Here is a 17,031-nt window from a genome sequence, read left to right as displayed (position 1 = left end):
TGCCCAAAAAAACCAAGAATGTGTGTTTCAATTCGCATCACCTCAATAAGACCATGTGAAAATTAAAACAAATCATCCTAGGTGATCTTAAACGCCTTTGTTCCCCTTTTGTTAAGACAGAAAAACACACCACACAAAAATACTGCAAAAGGAAACGGTCGCCTTATATACATAGTGTATAAACTCAAAATGCACATTTGACTTAAAAATGAAGATGTGAAAACGTGAACAAATCAACTTGTTAGAGATATTCTTCTCCTGTTGAAAAAAAAACCCAAAAAAGAAATAAATAAGTCTTCTCATCAGATATTGATGCTTCTTTCCTGTGTGACAGAAAATAGGAGACAGATGTTTGTTTGTTTGTTTTCTAAGTTAATTGCCAATAAAACTGTTTTATTGCTGAAGTCCTAAATGATCACTTTTAAAGTGTTTGTGCCAATAACATCATGTACAGTCAGACAGGCATGGACAACAGCACTGACTGAGAGGCTTTGAACAGATCACATAGTTCAATTCAACATATAAGACTTTAAGAATGCACAAGCATCTACTTAAAATCTATTGAATTTATCATCTGTGATGTTATTATGTATAATTCCAATGTATTTTGTTCATCTCCCTTAAATAAACAGGCAGCCTAAAGTATGAAATATTCATATACAAATACACATATAAATGTGTGAACTGTCTCTGTGACTGATTGTGCCCCACAGGCCTCAGTGTGAGCTTGAAGACATTTATAATGTTTAAGTAGTTTAATGTGTCGGTGCTGACGATAAACACAGTTTGAATGAAAGCCGGGGAACTTTGGTAGCACAGAAACAAGTGGCTATTCTTTGTGACCATATGGATCCGTCCCTCATATTACCATTATTTCACCCAAAGGCACCAAGTTAATACTCAAAAAAGCTGCAGCAATACACACAAATATAAACAGTACTTGGTGACAACTTTGCTTTTAGCCTCTAACCCTCTGGGGTCCAGGGTTTAATTGACCGTTTCTGACTACTTTTGATTTGGCCTCTATATTTCACCTTTAAAAACGGTTTATCTTGCCAATCTGTTATTTACTCATTTTGACATATTGTATCAGCACAATTTATCTAAATTCAGACAAAATTGAAAACATGAGTAGAAAGTGATATTTTTGACTGTAAAAACCACAAGCATGTTTAACGAACGATTTTCATAACTTGAAATGCAAATAGAAATTGTACATTTTTAAAAAATATGCACAAGTTTTGCAAACAAAGTTTTATGGTTTACCTAAAAGTGCAGCCAAGGCTCAGATGTTTTTTATATAACCATTTCAAACTATTTACAGAACAAAACGGTGCTCTGCATCAAATAAGAAGGCACACAAATTATTTATGCAACTCCAAAAAATAGTTTGTGTCCACTCTAACACAGATGAGAACAGCACAGGGATAAACCTGCAGGTCTGACAGCAGGTGTGTCACTCGGCGTTGGCACTGCAATCTGCCTTTGGTGGCTTTAAGGCAGCAACTGTAGGGTTGCCAACCGTCCCTTAAAAAATGGAATCGTCCTGTATTTAGAAACAAAAGTACACGTCCCGTGTACTTTTTTAGGGTACATGGGACTAAAAGTGTGTCCCTTATTAGCTCAATAAGTCCCGTATTGAGCTAATAAGGGACGCACTTTGTCCCGTAATACAGTGAGAATCAAAAGTAGTCTATAAATGTTTATGGAATTAACGCTTTGTTTGAAAACATAATTCCCAGCCCCTCTCCTGCTTTGTGACCAATGAGCTGACAGCACACTTATGACAATTCGAGTATGACAATTCAGACCGCTTATCTCATTGGTCGAGGAAAGGTCGCTTGCGGAGAAAATACCGGAAGACAACAGATGACCACAACAAGAAGCATGGCCAACAGGGAAACAAACGCCGACACTGCGGTGCAAGTCTCGGACGACAGTACACCTAAAGCTGGGCAGACACTGTGCGATTTTTTCAGTCACGTTATTCAGCTCCTGCTCAAACTGCACGATTGACTCGCAGGGGTTAGACGTTGGTAGGTCACGATGCAGGTCTCACACTATACCGCCCGATGCTCTGATGCGACCTGAGTGCTCACACTGTGCCTCCATAAAATTAAGGTTATAACAGAAAATCTGTCGCTCTCTCTCTCTGTGTGTCTTTCACTCACACAGACACGCACACCACCATCAACTTTGCTAAATTGCTAATGAAAAACATTGATCAGGCAGCTGTGATTGACCAGCAGTGTAAATTCAACTATTTTCACGGTTGTTGTGGTCGTGATTAGGGATGGGTATCGTTTAGGTTTTATCCGATACCGGTGCCAAACCGGTACTTTTGAAACGGTGCCGGTGCTTAAACGGTGCTCAAACCGGTGCTTAAAGAATGGAGAACACAAAATTGGTCCAAAAACCTCTCATGTTCAGCTGTTTTTTTGTAAAAAGATAACAATGTTAGCCTTTTCTGCAGCTATGGGGCATATATGGTATCACTCTCGGCTGGAAGCAGTGCTTAAACAATGGAAAAAAAACAATCTTTGTCCAAAAACCTCTCATGTTTAGCTGTTTCCCTCTTTTTCTTTGGTCATTTTAGCCTTTTTGTCCAGGGTGAAGGGAGTATCTGCCATCAAACAAGAAGACAGCCGCATGTAGCTATGATGATGTTTGCTAGTTCACCTTACATGCATTAATGTAATAACGTGGTTAGCCTACTCAATGTAAATTACACACGAACAACATTAAGCTACTCACGCAGAGAAGAACGGCTGCTGCTGCCATCATCATCCGTCATCATTTCTGCTACACTGGCAGGGCTAGGGGCCAGGACTCCCCTCTTCGGGTTTTTGGGGGATGCTGCTAACTCTGGGTCCGATAACAGGCAACCCACACGCAGTAGATGCGCTCGGTGTGAGGTCTCGCAGCAAGCTATCAAATACGGCGCATTTCTCGGCTTTTAAAAAAAACACTATGCATCGCCAGGTGTTTCATCGGATTTGAGGTGTTACCTCCTTTGACAGTATCACAGTATCAGCTTAAAGCACTTGTTGCAGGCTGCTGAGTTTGCATATTTTGCTATGAAGTACAGCCAGACTTTAACCGCTTCGCCTTGGGCATTTTTAATCTGTAGCTCTGCTCTAAAAGAACGTATGTACCTGGACCCGCCTACTATCCTCGGAAACGTAAAATGATTGGCTAGAATCTAAAGTGTGTCACAGCTCAGGAAAAAAAAGCACCGAAATGTGCGCTGCTTTTCGGTCTGGTTACTACCGTTTATGTCAGAACCAGTGCCATCATGGCACCGGATACCGGTACCCATCCCTAGTCGTGATAATTTTGTGATGCCACATCGAAAAGGCTCGGATGAGCTTTCCAAAGTTCTACAAGTTGTGCCTCCATCGCTTGTGTCCAGATCACACGCCGCACAGCCGTGCTGCTCAGTCTTTTTCACCGACGTTTACGTGTTTGCAGTGTGAGCAGTGTGAGCGGCTGCGGTGACACCCTCACGAGCGATTGATGATCGGGAGCTGGTCGTGAGGTGTTAATCGCTTCTCGTTACCCCACGTATACTACACGATGAAGAAGGCCAAAATCGGGCTGATCACCAAATCGGTCGCATGACTCAAAAATCGGCTCAAAATGGGCCAAAAATCGCACAGTGTGAGCCCAGCATTAGAGCAGCAATGTTTGTTGCTCAGAGAAAGAAAAAAAAGGCTGCAAAAGGAGGAATGGGAAAAGGAAAACACCTGGCTGGAAAAGTGCACGATAACACCTTTAAAGCACACTGCACTGTGTGCCGGCGCACTTTTCCCATAGGCATGCTTCTAATGGTGCTTCTAATCTTCTAATCTAGTGGTGGGCACATGAAGAACATGAGGGGCGTGAAAGCTCGGGGAACCCTTAACCAATTTCTTGTCCACCAGGCCACGGCAGAAGCAGATATGGTATGTAAACACTGGTTTGTTTTTTAAAACCCTCTGGTTAAGGTTAATATGGGCATGTGCAGTGAATATCAGCACTATGTGGCCAGAAGTGTGATAATATAATTTATTTTGTGTAATAAACAACTGCAAGGATAGATGATTACAACAAATAGATGACTAATACATAAAAGTAGATGAATAATGATGATGAGTTAAGATGAGTAATCATGGGAACAAGTGGGTTTACAAACAGGAGCAGCTGATTAGCATTAGAAAAGCTGAAATAAAACCTCAACTGAAGCCAATTGTACTAAATGCACTATATGTGCACTGTTACAAGAATATTTTTGTTCTATTGCTTTCTATTAATTTATATAATCTTAAGTTAAGCAGGACAGCGTTCTTTTAAAGAAAGATTTACTTATATTCTCAAAAGTTAAGCATGACAGGCTTCTGTTTAAGAAAGAGACCTGTTTTACTGTGTTAATGTTGTCATTGTGAGCTAAAAATAAATGGCTAAATGATCATTTGTTTCCCATATGGTCATATCACAAAGAATATGCATCTACTTTAATCAAATTAAAGTCAAATGGTTAAAAAATAATTTCACACACAAAAAAAGAGCTACCGCACTAGGAAGGGTGAAGACAACTGGGTTGCCCGGCCCTGGCCACGAGGTGTCCCTTATTTATTTTTCAGGGAGTTGGCAACCCTAAGCAACTGTGATGTTCACTAGTAGAACTGACAAAAACAACAAAACAACGACTATACTACACACTAACTACCAGTTATGGGAATAACGGCGTTAATTTTTTCAGTAACGAGTAATCTAACTAATTACTATTCCTATCGTTACAACGCCGTTACAGTTACTAACAAGAAAATGCGGCCTGTTACTATTTTTCAACAAACAGACGGTTGAAGCTGTGTTCAGCTTACCGCATCTTATATCAGTTGCACGGAAGTAGCTGTAAGTAATCTGGACAGTACAGCTGTAATCACGATCACTGTCTAGCACAACACCTGGAGCTAAGGGTGCAAAACAATCGCATGAGTGCTGCTGTTTGACTGAGGAAGAATAAAGTGGTTGTGGTAAGCCAATCACATGACCACTTAAAGACAAAGCAACAAGGTGATAAATACCAGTTTTTAAATTGTGTTGATAGGCCACGTAAAACCAGAGTCATGATAAACAATATATACACGGTGTTTCGTCACGTTAGCGCTAGCAAGCACTCTCTGCTTATGAGCAAAAAAACCAAACAAACAAAAGAACCGGGGACGTTTTAGGAGTGACGACGAGAGAGAGAGAGAGTTTTGAGATGTGAGAGATTTATGATGTTTAGCGTGTTTGGAGTGTGTAGTTAATGTGTTGTCTTGTGTAGTTAGTGTGTAGTGTTGTGTGCCAGAACAATGAGGCGACTGCTGTCTCCAGGTAGAAACAGGAGTGATACACCTGCTGCTGTCAGACCTGCAGGTATCAGGCTGTGATGTTCTCCTTTATAGTGGACAGAAATTATTGTTTTGGAGTTGCACAAATAATTTGTGTGGCATTGAATGAAGAACAGCTGATTGTTCTGTAAATAGTTTGAAATGGTTATTTAAAAAAAATCAAGGTAAAAGGTAAATGGCTGCAAATAACTTTGTTTGCAAAACTTGTGCAAAATTGACAATTTATATTTGCAAGTTATGAAATATGATTCAATAAACATGTTTGTGGTTGTTACAGTAAAAAAAATATAACTTTCTACTAGGATTTTATGTTTTTTGTCTGATTTTAGATCAATTGTGTTAATACAGTATGTCAAAATGAAAACATAACTGTAAATTCAGACATGCGAGGTTGTGCTGAAAAGGATGATACCAAACAAGGCAAAGTAAATAGTTTTTAAAGGTAAAATGTGGAGGAAACATCAAAAGTAGTTAAAAATAGTTAAAAAAAAAAAATTTTGCTTCTACATTTTGTGATTCATTTTATTTTATTTTTTTTATCTGATACGAAAACTATTCAGTCAGATAGTTATTTGTGGTGAATGAAATATAGTTACTTTCAAGCACTTTTAAGCACCACATCTGAAATTCAAGCAGTTTTCAAACCTTGAAAAGACAACATTAAAATTCAAGCATTCTCAAGAATTTCAAGCACCCGTACGAACCCTGACAAAATAAACCTTAGACTCAAACGTTAGAACAGGCCTTTACCTTTTCTTTTCTTTTTTTTCTTTAAAGCCACCTACTATCTGTCACATTGTAAAATCATAAAGTTGTCCAAAAAAAAAGAACAGGCTTTTCTCAGCAGCACACTATGTAGCAAATATTAAAAAAAGGAAAATAGAGGCCGTTACAAATTATATCTGAATTTATATAGTTTAATTCATCTGTCAAAACACTCAGCATAAGGTACACAATGCCCAGCTGAAAACACACGAGTTGCCCAAGATTCACATAATTTATAGTAAATGTAAATTTGTGATATATATCGTTGTCGGGACGATAAATGTCTTATATGGGTATCTGAGATTTTGGTCACATCGCACAGCCCTAGTTAAGTGTGTGGTTGAGTAAAGAAAGGAGCCAACATGATATCGGAGCCTTCATTTTAATCCAATGAACAGAAGAACACAGTGCTGACAATTTTGAAAAAGAAAAAAAAAAAAAAAAAAAAAAAAAATAGGGGGTAAGTCACAGCCGTCCCACATTTTCTAAGCATGAAACTTTAACCAGTATGAATTCTCATCATGTGCTTCTTTAAGTTTGCGCTCTGATTGAACTTTTTTCCACAGCTGTTACAGCAATATGGTTTCTCACCTGTGTGGATTACTAAGTGACGGTCCAGTGCCGTTTTATCTGCAAATGGTTTCTCACAGTTTAAACAAACATACGGCTTCTCACCTGTGTGACATCTTATATGACGCTCCAGTGCTGCTTTCAAAAGAAAACTTTTCCCACAGGTGCTACAAGAATACCTCTTCTCCCCTGTGTGACGTCTTATGTGAGTTTTCAATCCTGTTTTCTGATTGAATCGTTTCCCACAGATGCTACAAGAATATGGTTTCTCACCTGTGTGAAGTCTCATATGTGTAGGCATGTAGGCTTTAGAGTGCATTTTTTTTCCACAGATGCTACAAGAATACATCTTCTGACCTAGATAACTTGTTAAATGATGATCCAATGCAGATTTCTGATCAAATCTTTTCCCACACGTGCTACAAGAATACATTTTCTCACTTGCGTGAATTTCTAAATGTGCAGCGAGGCAGGATATAAACTCGAAAGTTTTGCCACAAGTTTCACATTTTAGGGACATTTTCCTTTCAGTTTTACGTTGGCTCTCTTTGCCTCCTCTTTTACTGTGACGTCTCTTTCTGTAACGTCTCCTTTTCTTCAGCTCTTCATTTCTAGTTGATCCTGAGTCCACATGCTGGCTTTCTTCATGATCTCGGCTCTCTGGTTCAGGAGAGCTGTGAGAAAGGAGCTGCTCACTGTTTGGTTCTGGCTCACTGTGGGAACTTTCCTCATAAGATTGAGTCACCATGAAGGTATCAGCCTCCTGCTTCAGTCCAAGTTGCTCTTCCTCCTGACTGCTGCAATGTTCCTCCTGTTCCTCCTTAATCTGTGGAGGCTCTGGGTCCTCCTCGTCCAGGCTGGAGTTTCTCTCTTGGGTACAGACTTGCTGGTCTGCAAGAACCTCCTCCTCACAGACATCCTCCTGTAGGAAGTCTGAGAGGAAAAACAAACTTTTGAGGAAATATATTATAAGATAATGCAGGAAGGTATACATACACACAACAGTGATAAAGAAAACAAAAAACAAAGGCACAAGTAAGATTGACACTGTCAAAGAGAGTACAAAAACAATGCTCGGTTTTCCATCTAGCTTCACCTTCCAGACCTCCTGCCTCCATCATCCCTGGATCACCCAGGATGGACTCACTGCTCTCGCTCATGCCATCAGGATATTCACCCGGACCTCTCTGACCACAGTTTTAAATGTTCAACTTTTTTTTTTTTTTAACTGCTGTCCAACATTAATTTGTAAATGATTTACTAGCAATCTTGTCAAAACAAAGTTCTTTACTTGGAGCACAGTTCTACAAGAAAGGCAGTGGGGAGAGGGGACACTTGGGCAGTACATTTATCACGGCATATAATGTCCGTATCAGAGCATCCATCCATCCATTCGCTTCCGCTTATCCTTTTCAGGGTCGCGGGGGGCGCTGGAGCCTATCCCAGCTGTCATAGGGCGAAAGGCGGGGTACACCCTGGACAGGTCGCCAGTCTGTCGCAGGGCCAACACACAGGGACAGACAACCATTCACACTCACATTCACTCGCACATTCACACCTAGTGACAATTTGGATTAATCAATTAACCTATCCCCACAAGCTGCATGTCTTTGGACGGTGGGAGGAAGCCGGAATACCCGGAGAGAACCCACGCAAACATGGGGATATAATGTCCGTATCAGAGCACTGGCTATGAATTTCAGATGGATCAGGCCTTAACTTAGCAAAAAAGTTATCAATTGTTCTTTTCATCTTTTCTCATTACCCACAGCTACATCCACTTCTGTTAGGCCTAGGCTACTCACTAGGGCTGTGTATCGTCACTGATTTCTATAATCCATTTCTTTCATTTCTGATCATGTGAGACTTCGTCAGAGGTGTGAGCATTACAGCAGATGCCTTTGAGTCAAAGTAACTGAGAATAAAACACAGAAAAACATGAAGATTTTCCTGACCTGGCTTTTTATAGGCGATAACCGCCTGAAAAATATTCTGCAGTAGATCAAAAACTGAAGAAAACCATTAATCAACATACAGTGGGGCAAAAAAGTATTTAGTCAGCCACCGATTGTGCAAGTTCCCCCACCTAAAATGATGACAGAGGTCAGTAATTTGCACCAGAGGTACACTTCAACTGTGAGAGACAGAATGTGAAAAAAAAAAAAAATCCATGAATCCACATGGTAGGATTTGTAAAGAATTTATTCGTAAATCAGGGTGGAAAATAAGTATTGATATCATGATAATGTTTATTAAATGTGAAATGTAGTTTTGATCTTTTGCTACTGGTTCAGTCAGAAACCTGCAGCAAACAAACAAACAAACAAACAAAGACAAATACGTAAACACGGAGACGCAGAATGTCGGCGTGCCCATGTATGTCATGTCGGATGAGAAAGCAGACATCTCACTGATTCTGATGTGTACGTGGGTCTGCGCTCTGTGTTTACGTCTTTGTGCAGAATCAGTGCACCTGCTTTCATTCACTGATTCAGCTGTTTGGTTTAACCAGCTTTAACCTGAGATTGTGCCGTTTTTGGCTAAAAACATTTATACTCGATTCAGGATTTAGTTAATCGATATGCTTTTATTCACTTTCAAACACAGACGTGAAGGGCTACAGGAATATCTGGACCACGGCCAATGGGAGAGGTCCCACGGTTTAGACCACGATATGGGCATAAGGTGTGTCTGTTGTTGACCACACGGAGACTTTCACAGTTGCTGAGACTTTTTTTCTTTTGTACTGAACAGCTGGTTGCACTGGTGCGACCGAATTTTTTTAAGTCACACCACTGAGAAATTTGGTCGCACTCTAGAGCCCTGGTTTTACATACCTATTCTGTGTAACTTTATCACAGGTTTGCAGATGGTCTCCAGCAGTGTGAGTCGCTCTTCATCAGTCCAGACGATAATGCCTTCAGCCTCCTGCTTCAGTCCAAGCTGCTCTCCCTCCTGAATGCTGCAGAGCTCCTCCTGTTCCTCTTTAATCTGTGGAGGCTCTGGGTCCTCCTGGTCCAGACTGGAGTTCATCTCCTGGTTACAGACCTGCAGCTCATCCAGACCCTCCTCTTCCTCACAGTCATGATGATGTGGGAGGTCTTGAGGTACAAAGAAACAAAAGACCAATAACCAATAATGTAATGATACAAAAACACATAAAGACACATGTTTAATATCAAAACCTGAATAAAAGGTGATCATTTACACATGGGACACAGCCTATAGCAATGCACATCATGTTTTAAACAAGCTATAGTTCAGCCTCTTCTTAAAAACACAATCTGGACCCAACTGTTCTGACCGATTACAGGCAAATTTAGAAGCTTCCCTTTCTTTCAAAAGTTCTGGAGAAAGTAGTCCATTTACAGCTGCAGGCCCACCTTGATCTTAAAGTGATCTCTGGAAAGTTTCAAACAGGTTTTAAATAACTGCACAATAACTGCTTTTAAGGGTTTTAAATACATTCTTTTAACTCTGGACTCGGGCAGCCCTGCTGCCCTCTTGTTGTTGGACCTGACAGAAGCTTTTAACACAGTTGAGCATGATATCGTGTTATCCTGGAATCATATGCTGGCTAAAAGGGTCTGCTCTTCAGTGGTTTTGGCCCTACTTATCTGGAAGCACTTTTTATGTCAACATGGACCCTTACAGCTCCAAAATAGCCCCTCTTAATTATAATGTACCTCATAGTGATGGGTCGTTCGCGAACGAAATGGCTCTTAGAGCCGGCTCTTTGAAGTGAACGACGCGAGCCGGCTCCTTATCGCGAGCCGTCACGTGTTTTTTTTCCCCCCCTCTTTTCTTTCTCTCAGCCTCTCTCTCGCACTTTTTTCCGCTTCACTCTGCACGCGAGTCTTGTGCTTTATGCTGGGCAGAGGGGGGAGGGGCGGTAGTTACACTAAGTAGCACAGGAACAGAGCCAGAGAGAGAGAGAGCCAGGGACAACAACGTCACATTAGAAAGGTATAGTAATCATCCACAACTATTTTCAGTTGCAGATGATAAAGGATTCAGAAAGTTTATTCATGCAGGTCCATATGACAGAGAATATGCATGTTCTTTTTGTTGTCATATTATAATTTATATTTAATTGTGTTGTGGTTTGCAGTGTTTTGTGTTGTTTCACTTTAAATTTGTAAAAGGAAAAAGCGGAAAATTTAAATAGTTAAAAGTTGAAATGTGAACAGTTGATTTTTGTATTATATGATTTATTTATTACAATTTTTGTGGAGTGAATAAATAAAAGTATATTTACGGTGGTCCCTAGAGACAAAGCGCGTAAAAACTCCAAAACACGTAAAAACTCAGAAGCACATAAAAACTCAAAACACGTACAAAAGACAACAGAAGTGCTCCAGGATGCTGGGCGCAGTGTGGAGCTTTTGTTATCTTGTGGCTACACAAGCCAGCAAGTACCAACGACCGGATTTGGTGTGTGGTAGTAACAGGTAGATGAACTTTTTTTTAAATTATTTGAATATATATGAGTGCCTGTGTATAAATACACAAACAATACACACATGCTTTCAATTGTGTAATTTAAGTGATCTAGTAGCTCTGCTTTGGAAGTTCAGTTCATGCTAGAAATGTGTTTTATATATAAACATATATAAATAAAACCACTTTTTTTTTACGTTAGTAATTCCTTTTGTGCACAATTTTATATTATTGTTAATAATAAATTCATTAAAGCAACAAAACAACCTGAAGAGCCAGTTCGGAGCCGAAAGAGCCGGCTCTTTTTAGTGAGCCGAACCTCAAAGCTCTATTTTTGGTCCTGCCTTGTTTGCACTGTATATGTTGCCACTGGGGTCTATTTTCTTCCTCCCTGGGATGTCTGCAAGTTGTTCAAAATGCTGCACCAAGGCTTCTGACCAAATCCACTAAGTATTCACATGTGGCAGTGTTGCTAATACAGCAGCACTGGCTCCCAATTCAATTAAGAATCAATTTTAAGATTCTGGTTCTGACTTTTAGAGCTCTTCGTGGACAAGCACCAGCTTACATTATTGAACTTCTACAGCCTTTTGTCCCTAGCACAGGGGTGGGCAACTCCAGGCCTCGAGGGCCGGCATCCCTGCAGGTTTTAGATGTGTCCTTGAACCAGCACAGCTGATTTAAATGGCTAAATTAGCTCCTCAACATGTTCTGAAGTTCCCCAGAGGCCTGGTAACGAACTAATCATGCGATTCAGGTGTGTTGACCCAAGGTGAGATCTGAAACCTGCAGGACACTGGCCCTCAGGGCCTGGAATTGCCCACCCCTGTCCTAGCAGGGGCCATATGTTTAGGGCCTGCTTGTTATACAACATGCAAGGCTAAGAACTAAGGGAGACAGAGGTTTTGCCAGTGTGGCCACAGACTGTGGAACTCTCTCCCTCTGAGCTTAAGATCTGTGGAGTCAGTAGTCTCTTTTTTAAAAACTAAAAACACATTTTAGAATTGCTATTGGTTAATTTTGTCTGTTTTGTTTTATGCCTTGTTATTTAAGACAAAAGCACTTTGATCTTTTGTCTACTTGAAAGGTGCTATATACACAAAATTCTTTGAAAGTCATTTTTTCAAATGACTTGAAGATTTATCTGCCTATCTATCTGCAGAGGAGCTCGAGAAACTTCCAGTATAACTTAAATCTCACGTGTGGGAGCATTTATAATATACTTACATAAAGCTACTTGACACAACTGTTATGATTTGGCGCTGTATAAATAAAACTGGATGAAGGCAACACAGCCTGTTAAGAATGTCTGAGCCTATCACCTTTAATAACAGATGCCATTAAAACAGTTTTCCATTCAAAATAGAGATTTTTCTTTTCCTCTGAATTCATCACCAAAGTAACAGCGTCCTGCTCTCAGCTAACATCGGCTTAGAGACATCGTGGAACAACATGTCCATAAGATAAGATAACCTTTATTAGTCCCACACGTGGGAAATTTGTTTTGTCACAGCAGGAAGTGGACAGTGCAAAAGTTATGACGCAAAAATTAGAATACAATAAGAGTCTAATTACTAATACGTTAGTTATAAAAAAATTACGAGAAAAAAGATAAGAAAGAAAGAAACTCAGAATGAGCAGAGCTGCTGTAACATACCTGTGATGTGTGAGTTTCTGTCGGGTTGTGCCATCAGATCCACACTTGCGTTGCTGTGTCTTCTGTGTCCAGGGTTCTAAATGTGAGCCGACTAACCCGAAACCAGGAAGATTTTTGTGAAGAGCTCTTGTGGCGCTTGTTGATGACGTCGTCCCGATTCCCCAAACGGAAGCTGCGTTCATGTCCCAGTGTAAAACTAGGACTTGTGACCTTCCTCCGTATACCTGCTTTTATCCAAATAAAATGGATCGTGTTTTTAAACAAACTTGTTGAACTTGAAGAGTTTTCTTCTTCTTCGGCCATGTTCTCTTAATAATGCACACACTTGGTGGTTGATTACTTTTCCCGTTTCTTTTATTGTTAGTAACACAGGAGGGAAAACCATACATTACTTCAGCAGTTCGCGCTTTGGAACAAAAGGAACAGGAAGTGATCTATAATCACCAAAATAAAATCCTTTTCAAAATAAAATGACAATCAGAAAACTTCTTTCACAACATAAAATAAATTAATATATTTAGGCAAGGCAAGGCAAGTTTATTTGTATAGCACAATTCAACAACAAGGTGATTCAAAGTGCTTTACAGAGACATTAGAAACAAAAACAAATAAAAAGCATGATTTAAAATTGATTAAAACAAGCAAACAAACAAACTAACTAAACACACACATTTCACACCTGTTCGCGCGATCTGAACCCTTATCGTAAGGGGAGCTACCAGTCCTTCTGTGGACGAGCTACTTTCTATTTTAAATTCCCTGAATTTAAAATACTCTCTAGACCCAGTCTAGACCCAGTTGGGGAGCTACCCAGAGCTCTAATCCCACACCTGTTCGCGCGATCTGAACCCTTATCGTAAGGGGAGCTACCAGTCCTTCTGTGGACGAGCTACTTTCTATTTTAAATTCCCTGAATTTAAAATACTCTCTAGACCCAGTCTAGACCCAGTTGGGGAGCTACCCAGAGCTCTAATCCCACACCTGTTCGCGCGATCTGAACCCTTATCGTAAGGGGAGCTACCAGTCCTTCTGTGGACGAGCTACTTTCTATTTTAAATTCCCTGAATTTAAAATACTCTCTAGACCCAGTCTAGACCCAGTTGGGGAGCTACCCAGAGCTCTAAACCCACTTAACAAACAAACAAACAAACAAACAAACAAACAAACAAACAAAACAGTATATAAAATCAAAACAGATAAAATCAGAAATAGATAAGATCAGTAGTTAGTGTAAGTTTTGAAATTTAAGCTTAACAAACAAACAAAACAGTATATAAAATCAAAACAGATAAAATCAGAAATAGATAAGATCAGTGGTTAGTGTAAGTTTTGAAATTTAAGCTTAAAAGTGTGGATTTGGTGCTTTATTCAAATGCAGCTGAGAACAGGTGAGTCTTCAACCTGGATTTAAATAAACTGAGTGTTTCAGCTGATCTGAGGCTTTCTGGGAGTTTGTTCCAGATATAAGGAGCATAAAAGCTGAATGCAGCTTCTCCGTGTCTGGTTCTGACTCTGGGAACTGATAAAAGACCGGATCCAGATGACCTGAGGGATCTGGAAGGTTCATACTGGGTCAGGAGGTCACTGATGTATTTTGGTCCTAAACCATTCAGAGCTTTATAGACCAGCATCAGAACTTTAAAGTCTATCCTCTGACGGACAGGCAGCCAGTGTAAAGACCTCAGAGCTGGACTGATGTGGTCCACTTTTTTGGTCTTAGTGAGGACTCGAGCAGCAGAGTTCTGAATGAGCTGTAGTTGTCTGACTGATTTTTTAGGTAGGCCTGTAAAGATGCTGTTACAGTAATCAAGCCTACTAAAGATGAATGCATGGACTAGTTTTTCCAGGTCCTGTTGAGACATCAGATCTTTTATCCTTGAAATATTCTTGAGGTGATAGTAAGCTGATTTTGTTATTGTCTTAATGTGTGTTTTTTCTAAGTTTAGTCATTTAGTCATGAGAACACAAATTTAACACCCCCCCTTGTTCTCATGCTGTTAACCCATAGCATCTTATGCGTTTCCAAAGAACCATTTTTGAAACCCTCTGAGTCTCACTCTTGTAACTGGTTTTGTTAGTATGTCTGCAGCCATTTCTTCTGATGGACAGTGTTCAATGCAGATTTTCCTTTCATTTACTGCTTCACGAATGAAGTGATATTTCACATCAATATGCTTTGACCTCTGTCTGTTCACTGGGTTTTTACTCAACGCAATGGCCCCTTGGTTGTCCCCAAACAGTTTAGTACATGTGTACCTTTTTCTGTCCATGCTGTTTAACAGTTGGGTTAAGTACATGCTTTCCTGAGTAGTGGTTGCAAGACCAATGTATTCAGCTTCACATGTTGAGAGTGCCACTGTAGGCTGTTTCTTTGTTTTCCAAGATATTACTGGTCCCTCTTTAGTAAGTGCAAAACAGTAGCCTGTTGTACTGCGTCTGTCTTTTACAGAGGATGCCCAGTCAGAGTCACTGTAAGCAATTAGATCTAGATCCTCACTGCTTTTCTTAAAGATCAGTTCAAAGTCATTTGTGCCTTTTAGGTATCTGAGGACTTGTTTTGCCATTACTAAGTCCTCTCTCGTGGGTTGAGCTAGTGTTTGAGATAGTCTGCTAACAACCCAACTTATATCTGGTCTCGTACATGTCATGGCATATATCAAACTGCCCACTATTTCTCTGTACTCTCTTGAGTTAACAGTCTCATTTGCATCACTTCCTCCACATGTAGTAGTGTCCGTTTTTAGTTCACACGGTGTGGATCTGGGTTTGCATTCAGACATCCCAAAGCGTTCCAACATTCTTTGAATGTACCTCTTCTGATTCATCCTGATTTCACTCTCTTTTTGTATAAACTGTATCCCAAGAAAACTAGATATTTTCCCCAGGTCTTTCATGTTAAACTTTGACCTCATTGTTTCTTTGAATGTGTTTAACAAGTTAGTATTGCTAGCCGCAATGATCAAGTAATCTACCCAGATGATAACCAGTAGGGTTTCATGTCCAATGTCCTTTCTGTATACACAGTGATCAGAAAGGTTTCTTTCAAAGTCATTTTGTTCAAGGTAGTCATTCAAGAGTTTGTACCAGTTTCTACCTGATTGTTTTAACCCGTAAAGGGATTTCTTTAATTTGTACACCAAGTTTTCTCCTGACTCTGTTTGCTCAAAACCTTCTGGTTGTTCCATGTATATTTCTTCCTCAATGGGAGCATGCAAATATGCAGTTTTAACATCCATTTGGTGGATAATAAGATCATTCTGGACTGCTATTTGCATTAGTGTTCGCACAGATGTCATGTTTGCTGTTGGTGCAAATGTCTCTTGGTAATCTATTCCTTGTGTCTGGTTGTAACCTTTTGCTACAAACCTGGCTTTGAATATTTGTCCTCTTTTTCTAGTAAAAGGCACCTCCCCATTTCAAAGAGAGTTCTCCATTGCCTCTCAGTTGTGCCATTCTGATGGGGAGAATATGGCGCAGATGTCTCATGCTTTATACCCTTTTCCCTTAAAAGAGACTGGAAGGAACTGCTTGTGAACTCTGTGCCATTATCCGATCTAATGCACTTAACACTGCCGTATGGTGCACAGTCAGCTAGAAACTTTGCTGTGGCCTCTGTGGTGTCACTTTTCTGTTTTAGAAAGTAAACTGACACTGCCCCTGAAAAATCATCCGTAAATAATACTTTGGCCACTTGGTTCAATGGGGCCGGCTAGATCAGTGTGCACCAACTGTAATGGCTCACTCGCTTTTGGGTCGCTTTGTCTGTTTCTGTTGTTAGTGAATTTCCCTTCTGTGCACACATTACAATCTAGCATCCCACTGCCTGTGATTTTCATGCCATCTACAACATCGGGTAGCTTTAACACATCACTAACATTACAATGTCCTAAAATTTCGTGCCATGTTTTCACATCACAAGCCAGATTAACAGTGTCACAGGACATCATGTCATTGTATGATGTTTCATTGTTTACCGTTTTCAAATAGTAGAGTCTGTTGTATTCTTCGATGGAGAAGACTGTCCCATCTTTGTTCACCAGTTCATTCTGTCCCTTCTTGAAGATCACCTGTGCTCCATAGTTTGTAGCTGCCTTCACTGAAAATATGCTCTGAGGGTAGGATGGGATGAACAGGGCGTCTCTCAGTGTGATGGTGGTACAGTGTCCTTGTATGTCCCGTAGAGAGACGTTGGCATCTCCCCTCTTGAGTGCGACGTTGTTTGTC

General features: G+C 40.2%; 1 protein-coding gene across 2 annotated transcripts; it reads right to left on the bottom strand.

Annotated features, from left to right (window-relative positions):
- Positions 1-5,906: 5,906 nt before the first annotated feature.
- On the bottom strand, positions 5,907-13,197 carry LOC146674029 (uncharacterized). 2 transcript variants are annotated; one of them, XM_085393387.1, is made up of 3 exons: positions 10,397-11,020; positions 9,548-9,811; positions 5,907-7,643 (listed from the first exon to the last, which is right to left on the bottom strand). In XM_085393387.1, the coding sequence occupies exons 2-3, from the start codon at positions 9,741-9,743 to the stop codon at positions 6,640-6,642; spliced, it is 1,200 nt and encodes a 399-aa protein (XP_085249513.1). In that variant the 5' UTR covers positions 9,744-9,811; positions 10,397-11,020; the 3' UTR covers positions 5,907-6,639. The 2 variants fall into 2 exon arrangements, with proteins under 2 accessions (XP_085249513.1, XP_085249503.1); XM_085393377.1 differs by lacking the exon at positions 10,397-11,020 and adding an exon at positions 12,808-13,197 and having other exon boundaries at positions 5,914-7,643.
- Between the last annotated feature and the right edge of the window lie 3,834 nt (positions 13,198-17,031).

Source organism: Rhamphochromis longiceps, linkage group LG3 (assembly GCF_057381845.1).
Source record: "Rhamphochromis longiceps isolate RC_006_pf linkage group LG3, R_longiceps_female_GT1.1, whole genome shotgun sequence".
Taxonomy (NCBI): domain Eukaryota; kingdom Metazoa; phylum Chordata; class Actinopteri; order Cichliformes; family Cichlidae; genus Rhamphochromis; species Rhamphochromis longiceps.
Note: the sequence above shows the minus strand (reverse complement) of the source record. Positions and strands in the feature narration are given on the sequence as shown.

Coding starts and splice junctions, on each gene's coding strand:
- LOC146674029 (XM_085393377.1), bottom strand. CDS start 12,841: ATGGCACAACCCGACAGAAACTCACACATCACAG. Junction 9,812..12,807: donor CAGAAACTCACACATCACAG/GTATGTTACAGC, acceptor TTGTACCTCAAG/ACCTCCCACATCATCATGAC. Junction 7,644..9,547: donor GATAAAGTTACACAGAATAG/GTATGTAAAACC, acceptor TTTTCCTCTCAG/ACTTCCTACAGGAGGATGTC.